The 20,475-nt window shown below is 42.8% G+C and overlaps 1 protein-coding gene across 2 annotated transcripts; it reads left to right on the forward strand.

Annotated features, from left to right (window-relative positions):
* Positions 1–1,570: 1,570 nt before the first annotated feature.
* Positions 1,571–14,491, forward strand: LOC118088836 (uncharacterized). Of its 2 annotated transcripts, none has more exons than XM_060277519.2 (6): positions 1,571–2,127; positions 3,486–3,598; positions 5,221–5,318; positions 9,056–9,177; positions 12,802–12,898; positions 14,173–14,491. In XM_060277519.2, the coding sequence occupies exons 1-6, from the start codon at positions 1,652–1,654 to the stop codon at positions 14,182–14,184; spliced, it is 918 nt and encodes a 305-aa protein (XP_060133502.2). In that variant the 5' UTR covers positions 1,571–1,651; the 3' UTR covers positions 14,185–14,491. The 2 variants fall into 2 exon arrangements, with proteins under 2 accessions (XP_060133502.2, XP_088530313.1); XM_088674187.1 differs by having other exon boundaries at positions 5,224–5,318.
* The last annotated feature ends 5,984 nt before the right edge of the window (positions 14,492–20,475 follow it).

Genomic DNA, 20,475 nt, shown 5'->3' on the forward strand with positions numbered 1-20,475 from the left:
GGCGTTGGAGGGACCTTTGCAGCATGGGCTGGATTTGCTTAAGACGGCCCTGCCCCCCCCCCCGCAGCACTCTGTCTCCTCAAACCAGCTGGACTGCGGAGCTCTCCTCAGAACACTACAATTACAATGGGGGGACACAAATTAGAGCACAACAGTAAAAATGGAAGCTCAGGACTCAAAACGGAGCATGTTCGACTTCCGAGGCAAAGTTCACAAACCAGAACACCTACTTCTGGGTTTGCAGCGTTTGAATTCCAAGTTGTTCATGAAATAAGCTGCTAAAAAACAGAGGTACCACTGTATAAAGGTAAAGGGACCCCTGACCATTAGGTCTAGTCGTGACCGACTCTGGGGTTGTGGCACTCATCTCGCATTATTGGCAGAGGGAGCCGGCGTATAGCTTCCAGGTCATGTGGCCAGCATGACAAAGCCACTTCTGGCGAAACGCTGTTTACCTTCCCACTATAGCGGTACCTATTTATCTAATTGCACTTGGAAGCTCACCCCGTCACAGGGATTGGAACCTCTGACCTTCTGATCGGTAAGCCCTAGGCTCTGTGGTTTAACCCACAGCGCCACCTGTGTCCCTACCACGGTATAGGTGAATCTAAAAAGCCCAGGACACAAATTTTCACAGCCCTCTAGCAGCTATGGTGGCTAATTTAACAGTAATATATTTAGCATAGCATTAACTCTGGAAGTGGTACTCGATTCTAACCAAACAGCCTCCTAGAGCAAAATATAGAGGTTAAGAAGAACTATTTTTCATCTGCGGTACGTAAGCAGAAGGTTCTGGGTTCAATCCCTGACATTTCCTAATAGGGTTGGGAGACACTCCTCTCTGAAATTCTGGAGAATTGCTGCCTGTCAGTGTAGACAATACTGAGCCAGATGGACCAATAGTCTGACTTTTTATAGGGCAGTTTTCTATGTTCTATGCACCTTTTCCCAGAAAACTCAATTATAAATTTTTCCTGTCCTAGCTGAAAGTGTGAGTCGTGTTATTGTTTTGCATAGGAGCTACAAAATTAAATTCTGTTTTAACCGTGTTTGAACACTGGAAATAGATTAAAGCATGGTGATATTTGCAAAACACGGACACGCTCAGCATAATTTAACAGGCATAGGCAGCATAGCATATGTATTCACAATCAGAGCAAGCCAGTGCCAGTAAGAACAGACAATATTAGGCTAGATGGACAAATAGCCTCATCTGGTATAAGGCAGGTTCCTCTGTTTCTATTGAACCACCTTTCCCTTATTGTAGCATTGTTCAAATGTTACTGGTTTGCTCTTAGAGTTATAACTTGGGCCCAGTGCCCTGAGAATTATTACAGATAATAATGATATTTGGAGCTGTGGACCTGCACAGATAACCCCAAAGAACTCTTATACCATTCCTGGCCATCTTTTAATCTGTTGATTTGTTGTTGTTAGCTGAGCCAGGAGAGCAAAAGGCGAACTCCGGATTGCAAAACCACTGGGTGATCTCTCTTGTGGCTCCACCCCCTCCAAGAGTTCTAGAATCCTCAGAAGATTCTGAGCAGTTGGTTTTTCAGTTTGAAGCTCTGATTCCAATCTGTTGAGAGGAGCAGCCACCTTTGGGTGCCAGAGCAGCTTCCAACGTTAGCCTGCAGAAGACCCAAAACTGATGGATACTCTCACAGCCTCCTCTGTTTCCAGCAGGCCCTGGGTGCTCCAGTTCTTCAGAAACCTCTTTGGGAGCAGCAGGCATGTCACGCAAGAGGGGCAAAGACCCAAGGCGAAAGATGAAGATAACGCCAAGAGTGAACTCCTGGACTCTCCTCTGCCCGATAATGGGCTTGAAGCAACCTTGCCAGGCAAAGAGCCTGATGCCACCAAGACTTCCCCCAGTGAGATCTGTGGGGAGTTGATGGGCAGCTGCCCTGAAGAGCTATCGTTGCTGAAGGAAATAAGTCTGGGAGACACCACCCCTATGAATGAGAACAAACTGCCTGCTTCATTTCACTCGACCAGGATGGAGATGGGAGACTCAGGTGGCTTTTCTGACCCCATGATAAGTGGCTTGGCCAAGGACCCATGTGAGAAAGTTCCTGTCACGGGAGAGAAGGAAGAAGAATCTGATGACAGGGAGACGGTGGGAAAGTGAGTGTCACCAATGTTGAGGCCAAGTCTCGGCGCACAGAACAGTGTTTAATACTCTCAGGGTGGCATTCAGCTAAGTTTTTCTCAGAGTAGACCCATTGAAATTAATGAACATGACTAAAATCTGCTTTGAGTAAAACTCGGTTATTTCTAATAGGATTAACATCCATTCATACAGGAATGTGTGAAAATAGATGGGCAAATATTGCAAAGTCCTTCACAAAAACCACTTGTGTTAATTGGCATCTGGCTGTATTACATGGGTACTAATTAGGAATGGAATTGCTCATTGACTGTTCTTGGCTTCAAAAGGCCGAACACTTAATTTTCTGCTAAACTTTCCATGAGGTTGATTATCACACACTGAGTTGAGATATGTGGGGCTTTGCCTTGCTAACTGAAGTTCACTGTATGAGATGTTAACCATGAAAACGCATGTGGAAGGAAGAGTTACTACAGTTGGCAGCCAACCAGAATTTCACAAGCCTGACTGGCTGCCAACAGCAGAGGATGCAAAGTCAGAAAAAATGCAGCAGAACTTGATTTAGCACATCTGTGTGTCTGCAGGCACAATAATATGAATGCATGTGCACTCTGCTGTTAGATGGAGATCTGCTTTTGCTGCCTTGCAGATGAGCTCAACACTCTTCTCCTCAGCTGAGCGATTGCCTGCTACCTTCTTCCAGGTTGCCCAAATCCTGATACAAAAAACCCCCACTTTGCACATGCTCTGCCTCCAACACATTTTACCCTGAAGTTGTTTTTCGAGGGAAAACCCCTTTCATCACCTTAAGAGGAAAATGGAGATCTGAACATGCTCAGAAGCACTCGGCTGGAGGTGTCTGGATTTTTGAGAACAAAAATTGCAATCCTAGAGTTACATTTAAAACTTCTCATCCGTGTATAATCAATAATCATTAACGGTTAATAATTCAATTTTAAGTACAGTAGAAGTATTTGCATAAGCAGTGCTACCATGAATAATTCTTAATGTAAGATTTCCATGTGAAGAGGTTTCCATAATCTGTTATTATAAACCACAGATTATCATGGAGACTAACTACCTGGGTCTTTTCGATACAGACTGAAGGCTTTGTTCATGCAGTCAACTAAAGGGCTTGACTTAGAGACAGGCCTCATCCCAGGAAATTCTCTTTTAAAATTTTAATCCCCATCAACATCATTGCTTTTATTCACTACGGTAAATCCACCTGTCTGTGGCAATGTAGCAGTTATCACTGCTGATAAATATGTGGAGTTTGGGTGTAGATATTAGGGTGGGAAGAGGAAAAGTGATGAATGAACCACCAATGTGGGGGTCCCCTTCTTCTATGCAATAATTGTGTGTTTGACTTTAGGGATGAATTTCCCCAGGTCCTATGTGCAGATGATGGAGTTGCCATGTCTGCTGGATCCATGACTGATGCTAAAGGCTGTAGCGCTGAAGAGGAAAGAGAGCATCTACTGAAAGGTGAGGGCTGGAAGAAGATTCCCACTCACCCATATGGCAGCTGCTGTCCAATAGTACCTTCACCCCCCACCCCCTGAAGCTGCTATGACTTGATTGTTTTCATCCTATTCGATACCAGATGTCTGAAGTTTGAGACGTGTATTTCAAGCAAGCAGGAGGCAAACCTTACCATCAGGAACACCCAGTATTATAACAAAATAAAAATAATTCCTTCCAGTAGCACCTTAGAGACCAACTAAATTTGTCATTGGTATGAGCTTTTGTGTGCATGCACACTTCTTCAGATACCATGCATGCACATGAAAGCTCATACCAATGACAAACTTAGCTGGTCTCTAAGGTGCAACTGGAAGGAATTATTTTTATTTTGTTTCGACTACGTCAGACGAACACGGCTACCCACCTGTAACTAGAACCCAGTATTATGTCAGATGGCCCATTAAAGATGGCTCAGAACTACAGCTGCAGTTCTTATTAGGTGATTCCATTGAATTCTATTGTGCACAGGCTGCAGTCACACCAGCAGAAGCTGGTCCCATGCCAGATCCCACAGTGAAAGCAGCAAGGTGACTAAGTGGGTCAAACATTGCAGGTGTCCAGATAGTTCTGAGAAGATTTCACTGACAAAGGTTGGGAACAGGCTGAAACCTTTTTTGCAGGCATAGGCAAACTTGGCCCTCCAGATGTTTTGGGACTACAACTCCCATGATCCCTAGCTAACAGGACCAGTGGTCAGGGATGATGGGAATTGTAGTCCCAAAACATCTGGAGGGCCGAGTTTGCCTATGCCTGGTTTTATGTCTCCAGACTCCCTCCCCCAGGCTCTCCTCACTTGTGGGGAAATTCAATCAATCAATCATTCTATATGTATGGCGCCTTTCCTAAGTTAAAACAATTCCCAAGGTGGCTTACAACATATCAAAAGTTAAATAACTACAAGCATAACAAAAGTAATCATAAAGATCTGAAATAAAGATACAAAAAATTAACTTCAACAACAGTAAGAATCCCCCACAACAACCCCCCCACCCCGTGTAATGTATCTTATCTTACACCACTGATCTGGAGAGGTACTGTGGGAGGCATTGTCTTCTCAGACTCAGGGGAAGGTGGCTGTGAGGATTTGGGCCCTGACCCTACAGGCAGTGTGGTGTAGTGGTTAAGAGCGGTAGATTCATAATCTGGTGAACCAGGTTCGCGTCTCCGCTCCTCCACATGCAGCTGTTGGGTGACCTTGGGCTAGTCACACTTCTTTGAAGTCTCAGCCCCACTCACCTCACAGAGTGTTTGTTGTGGGGGAGGAAGGGAAAGGAGAATGTTAGCCGCTTTGTGACTCCTTCGGGTAGTGATAAAGCGGGATATCAAATCAAAACTCCTCTTCTTCTTCTTTAGTAGACTAAGAGATTCTTTTGGAGACTCCTGTCTCACAGCCTCAAGCATAGTGGTCTCCTGATCTGCAGTAGCCAGTTCAGAGCCCTGCTCCTTGTCCCAACTCCTTAGCTGGTGCCTGTGCAGCCTCAAGCTCTGTGGCTGAATTGCTGCTGGATTTAGAGGTCATTACAGCCCACCCTGGTATATGGAGAGACTTCATGAGTTGATGACGTGGCTTTTCTTTTAAACAGAAGATGTACAAGAAGAACCTCCAAAAGCAGACCTCTCTCCATGGAACAGACTCATCAATATGTACAAGCAGCGCCGGTGGCTTCCTGCTTCTAAAGTGGTAAATATGCAACAGGGAGTTGTTGTTGGGTTTCCCCCCTCCTCTGCAAGTGGCATTTTTCTAACATAAGCAAGGATAAATATGTGATTTCCATCAGAAGAGTAAAGGTAACAAAATTACAGTGAGCTGCCCTCTAGAATTCCCCCCTGATCACCCCCCCAACACAATGTAAATTTGCTTTGCTTAAAAATCAAAAGATAGGTGGGATTTGAGAGTATCTATGCTAGCTGCCAGTGCCACATATTTATTTATTTATTTGTTTGTTTGTTTAAATGTAACACCCCACCTTTTCATCTATCAGCCCACAAGCTGGCTCACAATAGCTATTAACACCCAGTGAAAATATTAAGGATGAAAAAGGAACAACACAGCAGTAAGAATCAGTAGAACTAGTAGAAAGCAGGACAATAATCAGCAAAATGGCAAGCAACAATACTTGACTTGCAAATAGAAAATATCAAGGAGTCTTGATATTACAAGTGGTAGCTCCTCCATCAAGAAACTGTCACCGGATAGGGACAGTTGTCATGCCTGTGATCTTGTGGTGCTCAGTAAATGTTAAATTATAAAAGCAGACATCTTAGAGATACTTAAGAAACCCTTGAAATAGGGTATGGCAAAATAATTCAGGGCCAGCAGTCATAGCCCTTCAGCTATAGCCCACTTCATTAGCTGCATTAAGTACTATTATTTGTTGGCGGATATATACCTGGGTGTGGGGCGCGCGCAGATTAACAGTGGAATTAAAAGACTATGAAATGCAAGAGATGTACAGCATGTGACATTTCTATGCAGAGCTCAAATGTATGGATGTAATCCCAGTGACCTCATTTTAGCAGTGCTAATTTAACACCCATATTGGAAGGGAGACCTTGATTCAGACTGAGTCCTAAACAAATACAATCAAATGCACTAATTAGCTCAGCATTAATTGAAATTCTGGTTTCACACTGGAGACTTGTTTTAAAGTTATTGTTGTTGTTGACATATCAGCAGCCAAGTATCCTAAAAACTAAGATCTAACATCAGCATCTGACTTCCTTGGGTAGCTGCGTGCTAAACTCTGTCTTCCTTGGGCCCCCTCAAGAGCAGTGCTCTGGTAACTGCAATTCGGTTGCCATCAGTGGCAGGTTTAGGAGCGTGACCAGTTTGCCCACACTGGGCACTGAACTGAGAGGGCACTGGAGGGGGTGCCCCAACAGAGATTTAGAACAGAAGGTGAGAGCCCTGGAGTCATGTGCCAAATTTTGGTGTCGCACTGGGTGCCACTGAAATTTGAAAGCCCAAAGTCCGCCACTTGTGAAATGCCTTACAGTATTTTACTTTTCCCACAATGCCCTGAACACGTTTCAGTCCAACCAAGAAAAAATCAAGAGTGGAAACTATTTCTCATTGCTACCATCACCATGCTTGGAAAATCTATTCTGTCAGTTTCTGCCTGTGAGTCAGCAGTTACATGCCTGCATCACATGACAATAAACCTAAATAGCACTTTTTAGCATTCAAATAGCTTTGTATACATTATCTCAGTCAGCTTACAATAACTCTGAAAAGTAGGGCAACCTTTTTGCCCTCGTATTGTGGGTGTGGAGGGCAAGATCTGAAAGACAGTAGCATGCCTAAGGCTACCTCAGAGCTGAGATGAAGACGGGGGATTTCCCAACTGCCTGTTTTCTTAACCACTGTACCCGCACAACGCCTCTGCCCATAAAAACTGCAAGTAGCTCCAGCTATAGCAATGGCTTTTGCACATGTTTCTCTTTCAATCCTTACCACACAGATAAGCAAGCGCTTGTGCAAAGGGCTTAATTGTGCCTATTTATAGTAACGTGTTTCGTGTTTTGCAGCCACATGGAAATGGCTTCATAAGCATATTTTCACACCATATACATTGCCCTCAACACCGTTAGTGCCTAATGATTGGAAGTGCTTACATAGCTGGGTATTGCAGCAGAATTAAGTAGTGGTCAGTTACCATAATTAGTCATAATTTTAACTATTCTGGTGCTTGGTGAATTGGCTTCCCAATCAGAGGGAAAGGGGAAGTTTCATATAACAGCCCACAAGACTTAGCACAAGCCTAACCAGGTCTACTCAGAGGAACTGGGCATGGAGGAAAGGGTTAATTTCCTTCATGTGTATGAGATAAGCAAGCAGGTGCAAGGTCAGCAAAGTGGGTTGTTATGGCTGTGACCCAGTGAAGTGAGCATAGCTGCCAAGTTATCCCTTTTTTAAAGGGATTTTCTTTTATGCTGAATAGGCTTCCTCGCGAGAAAAGGGAAAACTTGGCAGCTATGGAAGTGAGCACGGCATGTCATCTCATTAGTCAGTCAGTGAGTCTGAGTCTGTGTTATGTCTTGATACTTTGTCCTTGTCTGTATCTGTATCGCCACCAAGTGTCCATGACTGTATTACGGTACTGAAGTCTAATCATCTACAGCAGGGGTGGCCAACTTCCATGAGACCGCGATCTACTCACAGAGTTAAAAACTGGGAGTGATCTACCCCCCTTTTGGGTGGTTCAGGTCAAAGTTGTTGAGCTTTTATTAGGAAGGAGGAAGGCCCATGTTTTGGGGGGGGGGGTTCATGTAAAAGCTGTTGAGCTTCTTTAGGGAAGAGGAAAGCAACATTGAACTTTTTTTTAGGAAGGAAAGCCCTGTTTTGGGTGGTTCAGGTCATTTTAGGGGTGCAGGGCAAAGATGTTGAGCTTTTTTAGGGGAGCCAAAGTTTTTTAGCTTCTTTGGGGGGAGCCAGTGATCTACTGGTGATCTACCAAAGACATCCAGTGATCTACCGGTAGATCATGATCTACCTGTTGGACATGCCTATTCTACAGCAGTAAACTATTTTTTGCACCATAACATGCCCCAGTGGAGTGAATGGAACTAGGGACAACTTCCAGTACATGGGTATCTTGCCTCAGATTTCCCACAGGTAAACCATCACACACCTGGCCTTCTGGTGATGGAGTTGTTGAATCTTACTGGAAGTGGGAGGGACAAGGTGAAGGGGGGAGACGGTGTTATGTCAGCACATTGGTGGAGCCAATCTGCTACTCCCACCAGTGCACCCACACAGGGTGTGTGTCTGCTCTTTTTAGCCTGTTTTATATTTTCTGGCTGTTTACTTCCCCCTCCCCTCCTGGGTTGAACACATGAAGGATATATTGGTGGCCATTCTTCTGGCATAGCAGTGGTACATCTTCTTCCTCAGCATAATAGGTGCATAGGGTTGCTGTGTTAGGCTGCAATCCTAAACACACAGTACTTACTAAACATACATACTAAACACAGTGGTCTTCCACAGAAACGTGCAGAACAGCCCTAAGGATGTTTATTCAGAAATAATTCTCACCAATTTGGATGGAGCTTCTTCCCAAATCAGTGTGCAAAGTATTTCCTTCTTATGCAGCCATGTCTTTCTGTCAGATGCTTGTTTCTTTCTGTTTTAATCTTGTAAGTTTTTTGTCATTTCATTTTTGCAACAGTCCATAGCTAATATCAATAAAATTGAACTGCACTCATGGAGTCCCAATAGAATCAGACTTCAAACATCCATAATTGGATGTTCAAAATCAAATTTTCAAAAGCAAAATTACGTTCTTGGTTCACTTGTAAAATAATGTAATATAATTTCAGAAACCTTGCTATAACTGGATATTTAAAACTAAATTCCATTTTATCTGGCCACATCTTCTGAATATGTTTTTTTAAAAAAAATATGTACACCTTCTTCAGGATATTCCAGTACAACCAGTTGTTGAAGATGACTCTACATTGGATCTAATGGTATATGGAATTGCCACGCCCAGACCTCATGTCTCCCTATCAAATCCCTCTGCAGTTGCCAGTGCTTGTGGGTAAGTTTTTTGTGGTGCTCTTCATCCCCCAAGTTCTGAAACATTGAGTAGTCGGTCCCCAAATACCAAAATTTGTGCAATGTGATCTTGAAATGTAGAATGTAACAGGTGAGAATGAGCGACAAAAGATTGTGGGGTGCCTCTGGCCCCTAAGCAGAGGTTCCAGCTAGAACAATGATGGACCACCAGATTTCTACTCTAAAGAGTGTTCTTCAGCTCTCCACTAAGTCAACTGGAGTTGATAAATGAAAATGAATCGTCAGGTGGAGTGCTGGGAACAACTTTGGATAGCACCACATGTGACCACTAGATGTCAATGTTCCATTTAGAATAAATTCACCTGGCTAAAGTGTGTATCCCATAGTGGCTGTAAAGGCATTAAAATGCATTACAGTGCTTGGATTAAAAGAAAACACCCTGGTTTAAGGGGCAATAATTTGGAATGGAGAATTTATAGTGAGTTACCCTGATACAGAGTCTTTAATTTACTGATGTATTTAAAAATACTCTTTCTTTATAAGCTGTAAGAATTATAATTATATAAGATTGATATATATGATAATATGACAACAACAATCACAGATAACAATGGCTCTCAAAGTGAACCATTCACAGTGGGATCAGGTGCTAAACAGGGTTGTGTAATGAACTCTATTCATTATTTTCATTGCCATGATCCTACACTTCGTCGACGGGAAACTCCCCACCGGAGTAGAAATCATATATCAAACAGATGGAAAGCTCTTCAATCTGAGCAGGCTGAAAGCAAAAAGTAAGGTTACCGTAACTTCTGTCATAGAGCTTCAGTATGCTGATGACAATGTAGTGTGCGCACGCTCAGAGGATGACCTCCAAACCATCCTAAATATCTTTGCAGACACTTACGAGAAGTTTGGCCTATCACTCAACATCCAAAAAACCAAAGTGCTGCACCAACAAGTACAAGCCCCTCTGCAGCGCCACAAATCCAACTCAGTTGTGTAACGTTGGAAAATGTTGGTTACTTCTCCTACCTAGGCAGTTACCTTTCCACAAGGGCCAACATTGATGCCGAAATCCAGCATCGCCTGAGCTCTGCGAGTGCTGCTTTCTCCTGATTGAAGTGCAGAATGTTTGAGGACCGGGACATTTGCAGGGAAACCAAAATGCTTGTTGACAAAGCTATTGTACTACCAACCTTACTAAACGCTTGTGAAACATGGACCACTTATAAATGCCATCTCCAGCTCCTTGAAAGATTCCATCAACGGTGTCTCTGAAAATTTTTACACATCACTTTGGGAAGACAGGTGAACTAATATCAGTGTACTGGAAGAAGCAAAGATCACCAGGGTTGAAGCAATGATTCTTCAACATCAACTTTGTTGGACTGGTCATGTTGTGCGGATGCCTGATGATTGTCTTCCAAAGCAACTACTCTATTCCGAACTTAAAAGTGGAAAGCGTAATGCTGGTGGTCAACAAAAGAGGTTTAAGGACTGTCTCAAGGCAAATCTTAAAAAATGTAGTATAAACACTGACAACTGGGAAACACTGGCCTGCGAGTGCTCCAGTTGGAGAACAGCCTTTACCAAAGGTGTCATGGGCTTTGAAGACACTTGAACTCAGGACGCAAGGGAGAAACGTGCTAAGAGGAAGGCACGCTTGGCAAATCCACACCATGATCAACCCCCGCCTGGAAACCAATGTCCCCACTGTGGAAGGACGTGTGGATCCAGAATTGGCCTCCACAGTCACAGAGCCATTGTTAAAACCGTGTTTATGGAAGACAATCTTACTCGGCTACAAGTGATCGCCAAATAATAATAATAATAATAATAATAATAATAATAATAATATATGAGTGTACATTTTAAATCTGCAATTTGTTGATGTTGTATATATAAGTGTAACTGTGTATGAATGTGAAAAGAAATCTTAGTAAAAACCAACCCTGGTGGTGGCAAATCTTTTTGGCAAACATGCCATAGGTCAAGTCCAAAGTCTTAGAGAGTGCCACCCTAGTAATGTACACATTCTATATTCATCATCCTATCCCTTCGTGTGAGTCTGCTGAGCTGGGGAACAGGAAGCAGATGGCTGTGTAGCAGGGGGTGGGGAGCAAGAATGTGGCTCATAATTAATATGCTATAGCCATAAACCTCTATTATTTGTGCTGCTTATAACACCTGTGCCAAAGGCTGGCTATCCATGATATATTATAGAACCACAGAGAAAGTAAAGGACTTAATAGGACATCCTCACGCCTTCCTAAATTTATTTTCTTACACAGAATATGCACAGTTATTGCTGAGGATCCCGTTGACCTATTCAAAAGCACTACTTCTGTAAGAATTCCACTCCCCCCAATAATATAAATTAAAACTATCCCATATAGGTATCACCACCCTCCTCTTACCCATAGCAATGACTTACCATTGTGTAAATCTTTAAAAACTATTTCCTTTTAATTATAACATTGATCTACACCAGTGGTAGAATTCAAAAATGCTCTGTTTCTGTTAAAAAGCAAACAGGTTATCCTCTCACAAACTTGGGGTCTACCTTTTGTGCAACTAAAAATATGGTTGTGATCATTGGATAAATAGTGGTATAGAAATTTAAGAACCACAACAACTGATCACTGATCACCTGGATGAACTTTAATCTGCCTTTAATTGCCCTCTAGAAGTGCTACAGATGATTACCTTGAACTCTCATTACATCTCTGTTTTAATGAGCATTGAAGTACCTACTGATAAGGTACTGTGCTGGATCCTTTTGAGGGCAATGCATAATAGTATAACAGTTGTCCTTTAGAGAGCAGTGCAGTAAATTCATTTGAAAGCTGCACATGAAGTTTAATCTCTTATAAACTTCTTGTTGTTATTAAAATAAAGCCAGTGATAGCTGGAGCCCTGAAACTGACTTTTGCTTGGTATACTTTGTAGAAGCTATTTTATTTATAGCATTCAGATTTTAGAGAAAGGAACAAGAATGGCTATTCAGATTCTGACATTGACCCAAGCTATGACTTTAAGGCAGTCACATTTGTTTATTTAGAATCATAGAATCATAGAGCTGGAAGAGACCACAGGGGCCATCCAGTCCAACCCCCTGCCAAGCAGGAAACGCCATCAAAGCATTCTTGACATATGGCTGTCAAGCCTCTGCTTAAAGACCTCCAAAGAAGGAGACTCCACCACACTTCTCGACTCTTATTTAAATAAGAGCATTTATAAACAACTTAATATTTTTAAAAATCCCTGAGTGGTGTACAACATAAAAAACTAAACAATATATGAAAACAAAAATACAACACAAAACCAATAAAATGGTAATATAAAAATGTGTAAAAGCAGGATTTTTGGAGATTCAGGCAAATAGAAACAGGATCCAATCTTAAGGGTCCAGGAAAACCTAGGCAGGAAGATGCCTTTATGAGACATTTAAAGCAACTGATGGTTGCAATATCAACTTTGGGGTCACTGCCACTGGCAATTCTGTAGCTTGTAGAATTTCCCCAGCTCTCTCTACTTTAGGCCTAACTGGTAAAATGAGAACAGTCAAGATTTTACTAGATTCCATCAGTGCTAGCAACGCTTCTGATCTAATTTTGTCTTTCCCTGCCCCCATGCAATCTAGGCTTCCTCAGAATGAAGATGGAGAAGTGGCTGATGACTGTGAGACGGCACTCAGAGGCCCAGGAAGAAATGATGCTGGAATTCTGGAGCACCCTAAGGTGTTGTAGATGCTAATATAGTCGGGGAGGGAATGGAGGCTCATAGCACTTTCCAACTTGCCCAACTTTTTGTCTTTAAAGTGTTGTAGAATTGTCTTTTGTGCTGAAACAGCAAAAGAGAGGGCTCCACCCTTCTAGTTCTCTAGTGAGAATGACAGGATCACGATACTCTCAAGCGAACCAGGAATCACATCCATTTCCCTCCTGACAGAGGCTCTGAGCTTTTAACTGCTACACAATGGGCAGAAATTCAACAGTTGCAGCTTCTGAGCACTACTTCATTGCCATGCCAGCAAGGATTGGCACCTGTTGAATTTCTGCATGTAATACGGCTGTTGCAGACAAATAACCTTTGTTGAGGAAGTGAAAAGTCAACAACCCCAACCTCATTAACCTACATTCATTATGTGAATGTAGACAACTTTACTTGCAGATGGTAAATTGAATTCCTGAAAGGGTCATGCCTTGATCTTCATGGATGCTGAATTCCCTGGGGTTTTCTTTCAAGCAGCAATCAGGACAATGGAGTTTTTTTCTTGGCTATTAATCAATGGAGCATCATCTTACATGTCTGCATTAGCAGGGAGAAGAGGTGGGGTAAGATAAAGGACCAGTGTGGAACACTGTGTAGAAATCACAAGTTTAAATCACTGCTAGGCTATAAAACTGTCTGGCTGAACATGGTCTGGCATTAGCACATGGTATCCTCAGGCATCTGGCCAGCTACTGAAGCTCACCCTCTTTTTGTCTGGTGCTCTGATCAACACCAGGTGGCTGGGATTGAGAGCCACCATTTAAATTTCCCACAATGCCCCACAGCAATTGGGTGTATTTTGAAAATCAAAATGGCAGCTTCCAGCCGCACAGCACTGATTGAAGTACTGCTACTGCTGCCCACCATGGCTGTTCTTCCCAGAGCTCATCAACATTGAAGGAGACCTACCACTGACAGAGGAAGGGACCACCAAGCATAGCTGCCAAGTTATCCCTTTTTTTAAGGGAAATTCCCTTATGCTGAATAGGCTTCCTCGCGAGAAAAGGGAAAACTTGGCAGCTATGCCACCAAGGAGTCCTTTACCAAGGGGCCTTTCAAACTTAGAGCTGGCTCTGCTTTTGACAAGTATTCTCAAATATTCTTCAGGATGACTGTGAGCCCACAACACTACTTTGAAGGAGAGAGCAGAATTGAAATGTAGGATATCAGTGACAATGGAACTCCAGAATGATCATTGGTATACCTTTGTAACATTTATCTTTCTTTCCACCCTTGTTAGAATGTGCACTGAGAAAACACTGTCGGAGTCACTTTGAGCCTACCAACTGCACCCTTCTCCACTTTGCTTGCTGGGAGGAAGATGGTCTACTAAGGATTGTTATTTATTACCCACCAGGACTGTTTCAAATTTCTCTTTCTTTCTTTCTTTCTTTCTTTCTTTCTTTCTTTCTTTCTTTCTTTCTTTCTTTCTTTCTGTATAGCTGTTGCCCACTTTCCCCTGTGCTCCCCTTACAAATCCACCAGATGTGTTTGTAGTATATATTTCAGGTTGATGAACTGCTCTTCCACCTCCTCATTAAAGTTTTCCTGTGAATTCATATCTTTTTTTTGTGTGCTTTTAATGTCACACATGACAAAGCGAGACATCTCTTGAGGCTTCATGAAACACAGAAGGCTCATTCAGACTTGTGCTTGTCTCGCCACTTTCCCCTTGGAAAACCCAATGTTAGCTGCTGAATCAGAACAAATGTCAATCGGGTTGTCCGTGGACTGATGTTTACTCCCATACAGTGTTAAAAACCTGGTTTTCCCAGGGAAATCAGTGGGGCAAAAAGAAAACCACCTGGACCTGTGCTTTCTAGGCACAGGACAAGCTGAAGGGTGAACTATGTATGGGAACTCAACATAGATATTGACCTCAACATCCAACAAAATCTGAGTTTTAGGACCTATGCATTCTCTTGCTCACTGTTTCTTCAAGGTGTAAAACATCAAATGCCATAAGCTGTTGTTGACTATTAGTGATAGATACTGACAAACATAAAGCATTCAAATAAATGATTGGAAACGAATATTAAGATCAAATATTGGAATATATAAAATACCTATGCCAAGTTGAATATCTACCAAATATTTGGCATTCACCTATGCAGAGAAAAACTTTTGAGGACCATTAGGGAAAGGACAAATTCTCTCCAGCTCCACTTATTCCATCATTTCTAGTATTGTAACACTTTGGGTCAGGCAGCTGAGATCTTGTACTTCTGGGTCCCTCCAGACCTTTTCATTATGCATTCATGATGATTCTTGCTCATGAGGATATCAAGGTGGCCATACACAATCCCAAATTCAATACTGTTTGTGTGTGCAAAAATGTTGGATGGTCACACGCATATCCCATAACTTCCTGGTGAAATCCCGTAATTATATACAGTATATCACAAATGTTTCGGTTTATCTTTTTCCCATTTTTGTTTCATGATAGCCCCTCCAGACAGCAATAATGTGGCAGCATTAGAGATGCAGCATGGAACAAACTAAGAACAAATTGACCATAAATGCACTATTATTGAGTCAAGAACAGAATGCAGAATAAAACAATAAAAAACCAGTCTGGAGGGGCTTTCTACGGTATTATTCAACTCTTTATTATTCAGCTACCCTCCAGAGTCACAGACAGAGATACAGTGGTGCCTCGCTAGACGAATTTAATTCGTTCCACAGGTCTTTTCTTATAATGAAAAATTCGTCTAGCGAATCCCATAGGAATGCATTGATTTTTGGGGGGGATTTTTTTTTTTTTGCCCATAGGAACACATTAATTGAATTTCAATGCATTCCTATGGGAAACCGCGATTTGCTAGACGAATTTTTCGTAAAACGCATTCATCTAGCGAGGCAACCTCCGCTTGAAAAAAACCTTTCGTTAAGCAGAAATTTCGTTAAGCAGGGCATTCGTTATGCGAGGCACCACTGTATTTCCTAGCTCTAAAACCTGAAAACCTTTGTTCCTGCAGGTAGGTTCCACAGAGTGTGGATTTGGACTAGGAAATGGATCTTGCTGCTCTCTTTATACCTTCAGCCTCTTGTAAGAGGTGAACTGTAGGCCAGCCCTTGGCATTTTTAACCACAGGCTGTGAGAATTGAGCCGGAATAGTTCTGGCAGCCCAAGGCCCCTGCTAATCTGGGAATTCTATGAGAGGAAACCCACACCCTGCAAACCTGCCAGACGACAAAGCCTTCTTCATACATGTTGACTCCCAGGGGATTGCAAGATAGAGCAGTTACTATTTTTGTACAGGTTTTATTGATTACTTTTCAGGATCTGCAGTTGTTTTGCCCTTAGCTTTGCAGTGCAAGTATGGCTGACATCCAGAATACGGCTAATGTGTCTATTTCACAAAAGCACATAGTTTGTGGGCTACGGTAATCATCTTATGTGCCGTCACTTGTCTCCAAGATATATGCAAAAGCCTCTGACTACTACTGCTACCTATTTTGATTATTGTGCCTCAGAAGACTCTCCTCAATATTGTACATGGTTTCTTCAGTTAGACACCAGGCTCAATAATAAGAATTTAAGGAATTCTGGAATATTCTTTTCTATATTTGTTATATGTGGGGTGTTAGGGAAGGGAAGGTAAAGATAAAGGACCCCTAGATGCTTAAGTCCAGTCAAATTTGACTATGGGGCGCAGTGCTCATCTCCGCTTTCAGGCCAAGGGAGCTAGTGTTTGTCCGCAGACAGGTTTACGGGTCATGACTAAACTGAATAGTACCTCTGCTGGGGGACCCGTCATGCTCCTCCTTGGGTAGTTTGTCTACCTTTGGTCTCTACCCTGCACTCAGCTCTCTCCTGTGCCTCCTAGAAACCATCAGCATGCAACAGCAGCCACACCCTGGGAACAGTTTCGACTGGCTAGCTAAACCAGGTGAGGGTATCAGATGAGTCTCAAACAGTTAGGGACTTCCCCTACACGCAAAGAAGGCTCCGGCAGATTGTGCAGATGAGAACAATAATGGGTCTAACATAGGTGTAAGGGTGACTCCCTACAGGGAGCTAGCCCCCATCATCCTAACGTCCACCTCGCCTAGCACAGGGAGCAGCAGTGGGTCTGAAGCAGCCAGGGGGGAGGGGAAAGACTCGGAGGGAGAGAGAAATCAGTGTGAGGAACAATGGGAAAGCTCGGGGGCGGAGAGATGGAGGCAAAGGCTCAGGGATGCTGGAGACCCCTGCCACCCCCCCCCCCCCGCTCAGGGAGGAGACTGGGGGCATCGCTCCTTCCGGCGCAAGAGTTAAGGAGAGCACTGCAACGCAGGTCAAGGGGGAGGCGTTTTGGGGTGCCCCAACTACTTTGCTGGCGTAAGAACAGACGTACGCCATTGCCAGATTCTGATTTGGAATGAGAGGTCATGTTTTAAGCTGTCTCTGCACTGTAAATATCTTGCACAATAAAGGTCTTTAAAGACAAACTGGACTCAAGTGGAGTTACTCTAGAGTAGCCACGACGACCCTCTGACAATAAGGTTGCCATATGTCCAGAATTTCCCGGACATAGCCAGGATTTGGCCATTGAAAACTGTCCGGGTGGAAATTGCTTAAATGTCAGAAGTGTAGAAAAAAATCTCAACAACTTTGCCAAAATGTCTGGATTTTCACTTTTTGAAATAAGGCAACCCTAGAGTCAAGAAGGTGGTTTCTGCACAAGCTGTAGGGAAGTAAGGGGCAGGTGGGGCTTGTCAACCTGGGAAAGTAGTCCATCTAGGAGAAGGAAAACTCTGATACTACACCTCTGCTGCCTTGTGGGACATCCTACACAAATCTGGAGTGGAGTCCCTAAGATGGTTGGATGGAGTCTTGTATGCCTGGTATGCCTCCTTCTGGCAATATGCAGCCAAGCTGGTGCCAAATGTATTGCTCTGCTTTCCTTTGAACTATGTCAGTGAGGCTGGAGTGGGGTGGGGGTCTTGTCATCCGGGTAGCCCAGGACCTCCATACACACTGTCCAGGCTTGTGCCCCAAGGAGGTCACTTCAGTGCTGCTAACACAGTGGTTGGACTTTACCCCCAGAAGCACACTCCATTTTCTCTTGAGATAGACGGATGCCACCAAAATCTCTCAGCCTGAAATATTCTATTTCTGTTTCCATTTAAGCTATAGGTGAGTCAGTGTCTACTATTTTGAGTGGAGCAGGAACCCTATGATTATCACCAAATATGGTGAAACCAAGGAGACGCCTTACAATACTTCATAGTTTAAAAATTATGTATTGTAATGAGTTTACTTGGTTTCAGCATAGGTGGTTCCTGCTCCTCTCAGAATAGTGAAGAACTGGCTCTCATCGTCATCAACCTCCCAATATTCTGGCAATCATTAGACTTTAGTCACTGAAACCACTGGTGTTTCTTCTTGGCACTGCACGAAATGACTGTAATTAGGTCAAGAAAGTTCATCACACAGAGTATTACTTTTGTGAAGAGATGCAATTCTTGCAATCCTCATTCCCCAAATACTAAAACCATGTGAGATCCAGACAGGGCAAGATTTAGGTTTGATGAGGCCCTAAGCTACTGAAGGTAATGGGGCCCTTTCTATGTCCAGCTGTCACTGTTTATGTGTTGAATATATGCTATATGGTAATTTATGGACCTAATAGTTATCTAAAGCCATTTGCACATAACAAATAGGAGCCTACACAACACAAAACATTTCCTGTATGTAGGTTTTATTTTTATTTATTTTTATCTTATACTTTGGAAATGTACATCCAGGGTTTTTTTTCCCTTTAAAATTTTTGGGGCCCTCAAGAGAGTGGGGCCCTAAGCTATAGCTTGTTTAGCTTGTACATAAATCTGGCACTAGATCCAGATGTGGAATCAGGAGCAATTCATTCAGCTCTTCTGCCTTGTTCAAAGCTACATTTGCGGTGCTTGAGATATTTCCCAAATTTGTGGTGAAGCAGTTGCCTGCCTGATTCACCACAAGTATGGCTCACCATGCTGATTCACCATGTCCGCACCATGTCATTGCAAGCCTTTAGAAAGTGAACTGAGCAAAAGAATGTTGCAAGCCCTAATTTGTGGTTATGTTGAAGCAAGCAGATGAATGCTTCACCATGAATTTGGTGATCAGTGTGAGCACAGTACTCTAGCTGGTAGTGAGGTGGAATGGTCCTAGGGAGCCATATATTTACTGGCCAAATATATGTATGGGGAACCACAATGCCAGTCTCAAATACATTTCCTTGGGGGAGAGACTGGATTCCCAAGTTCTTTTTAGATATGATAGAACTATTGACATGTGACTCGTACCCATTATTTTAGCAGCGTGCGAATTTCTTCTGATCCTGTCCCTAACATGAGATGTTAATGAAATTATTGGAAGCTCTCATAAGATGGTTTTAACTGGCTGAGAACACATTTCTGTTCATAATGGACATTTTTTAAAATTCTTCCTTTGCTCTAGGACTTTGTGATCATGATATAGCTTTCAGCCTTGCTTTTAATCTCTCCGTCCTTGACCGGTACATCATAAACTGATGGAAGCACTAACTATCATTTAACATGATCCAGAGAAAAGGTTTAAAATTTAATCTGAGGAAAAGGTGCCAGGTTCTTTGGTGATTCATGGGTACATTTCTCATATTGTGTTCGGAACAAACCATAAAACAGACTTAAGAAATGAGCTACAAAATGGATTAGCTGCTCTTCAGGAACAGCTTAGGTGAACTATAATGTAAATAGGCAAGCTGTCAGTTTTGTTCTAGTAGCTGAAAGGTGATAATGACCTTTTTGTGCTGCTTGTTGCTGTTGGAGCAACCTCTTTATCAGAAGCAGTAGACAATTTAACTTTCGCTTCCCCTCAAAGAACCCTGGGAATGGTGGTTCTCCCAGAGGTGGATTAGGGATCTTTGCTAGAGAAACCACACTGATAAAACCATAATTCCCATGGTTCCTTGGTAGAAGCCATTACACTTGCCATTTTCCAGACTGCTTTAACTTTGTAGTACAGATGTGACTGTAGACACAATCAACAGAATTCAAGAAAACGAGTTGCCAGTTCTTGATTTTCTCTAAGCATCTGTTATGTACTAAGCTTGAATCCAAGAACAATAGGCAGGTAGGATTCCAGAATGCAACAACCTGATTGGCCTGCAGGAGCAGCCCAATCAGACCCAGGAGGAAGTTAATCAGCCTATTAGGCCGGTAGAATCCTAGGATGCAACAACTGATTGGCCTGAAGTAGCAACCCATAATCAAGGACAAAAGTGGTAAGGACCTAACAGAAGCAGAAGACATCAAGAAGAGGTGGCAAGAATACACAGAGGAATTATACCAGAAAGATATGGAGGTCTCGTACACCTCAGGTAGTGTGGTTGCTGACCTTGAGCCAGACATCTTGGAGAGTGAAGTCAAATGGGCCTTAGAAAGCACTGCTAATAACAAGGCCAGTGGAAGTGATGATATTCCAGCTGAACTATTTAAAATTTTAAAAGATGATGCTGTTAAGGTGCTACACCCAATATGCCAGCAAGTTTGGAAAACTCAGCAATGGCCAGAGGATTGGAGAAGATCAGTCTAC

The sequence above is a fragment of the Zootoca vivipara genome, chromosome 7 (genome assembly GCF_965207765.1).
Source record: "Zootoca vivipara chromosome 7, rZooViv2.hap1.1, whole genome shotgun sequence".
Classification (NCBI taxonomy): domain Eukaryota; kingdom Metazoa; phylum Chordata; class Lepidosauria; order Squamata; family Lacertidae; genus Zootoca; species Zootoca vivipara.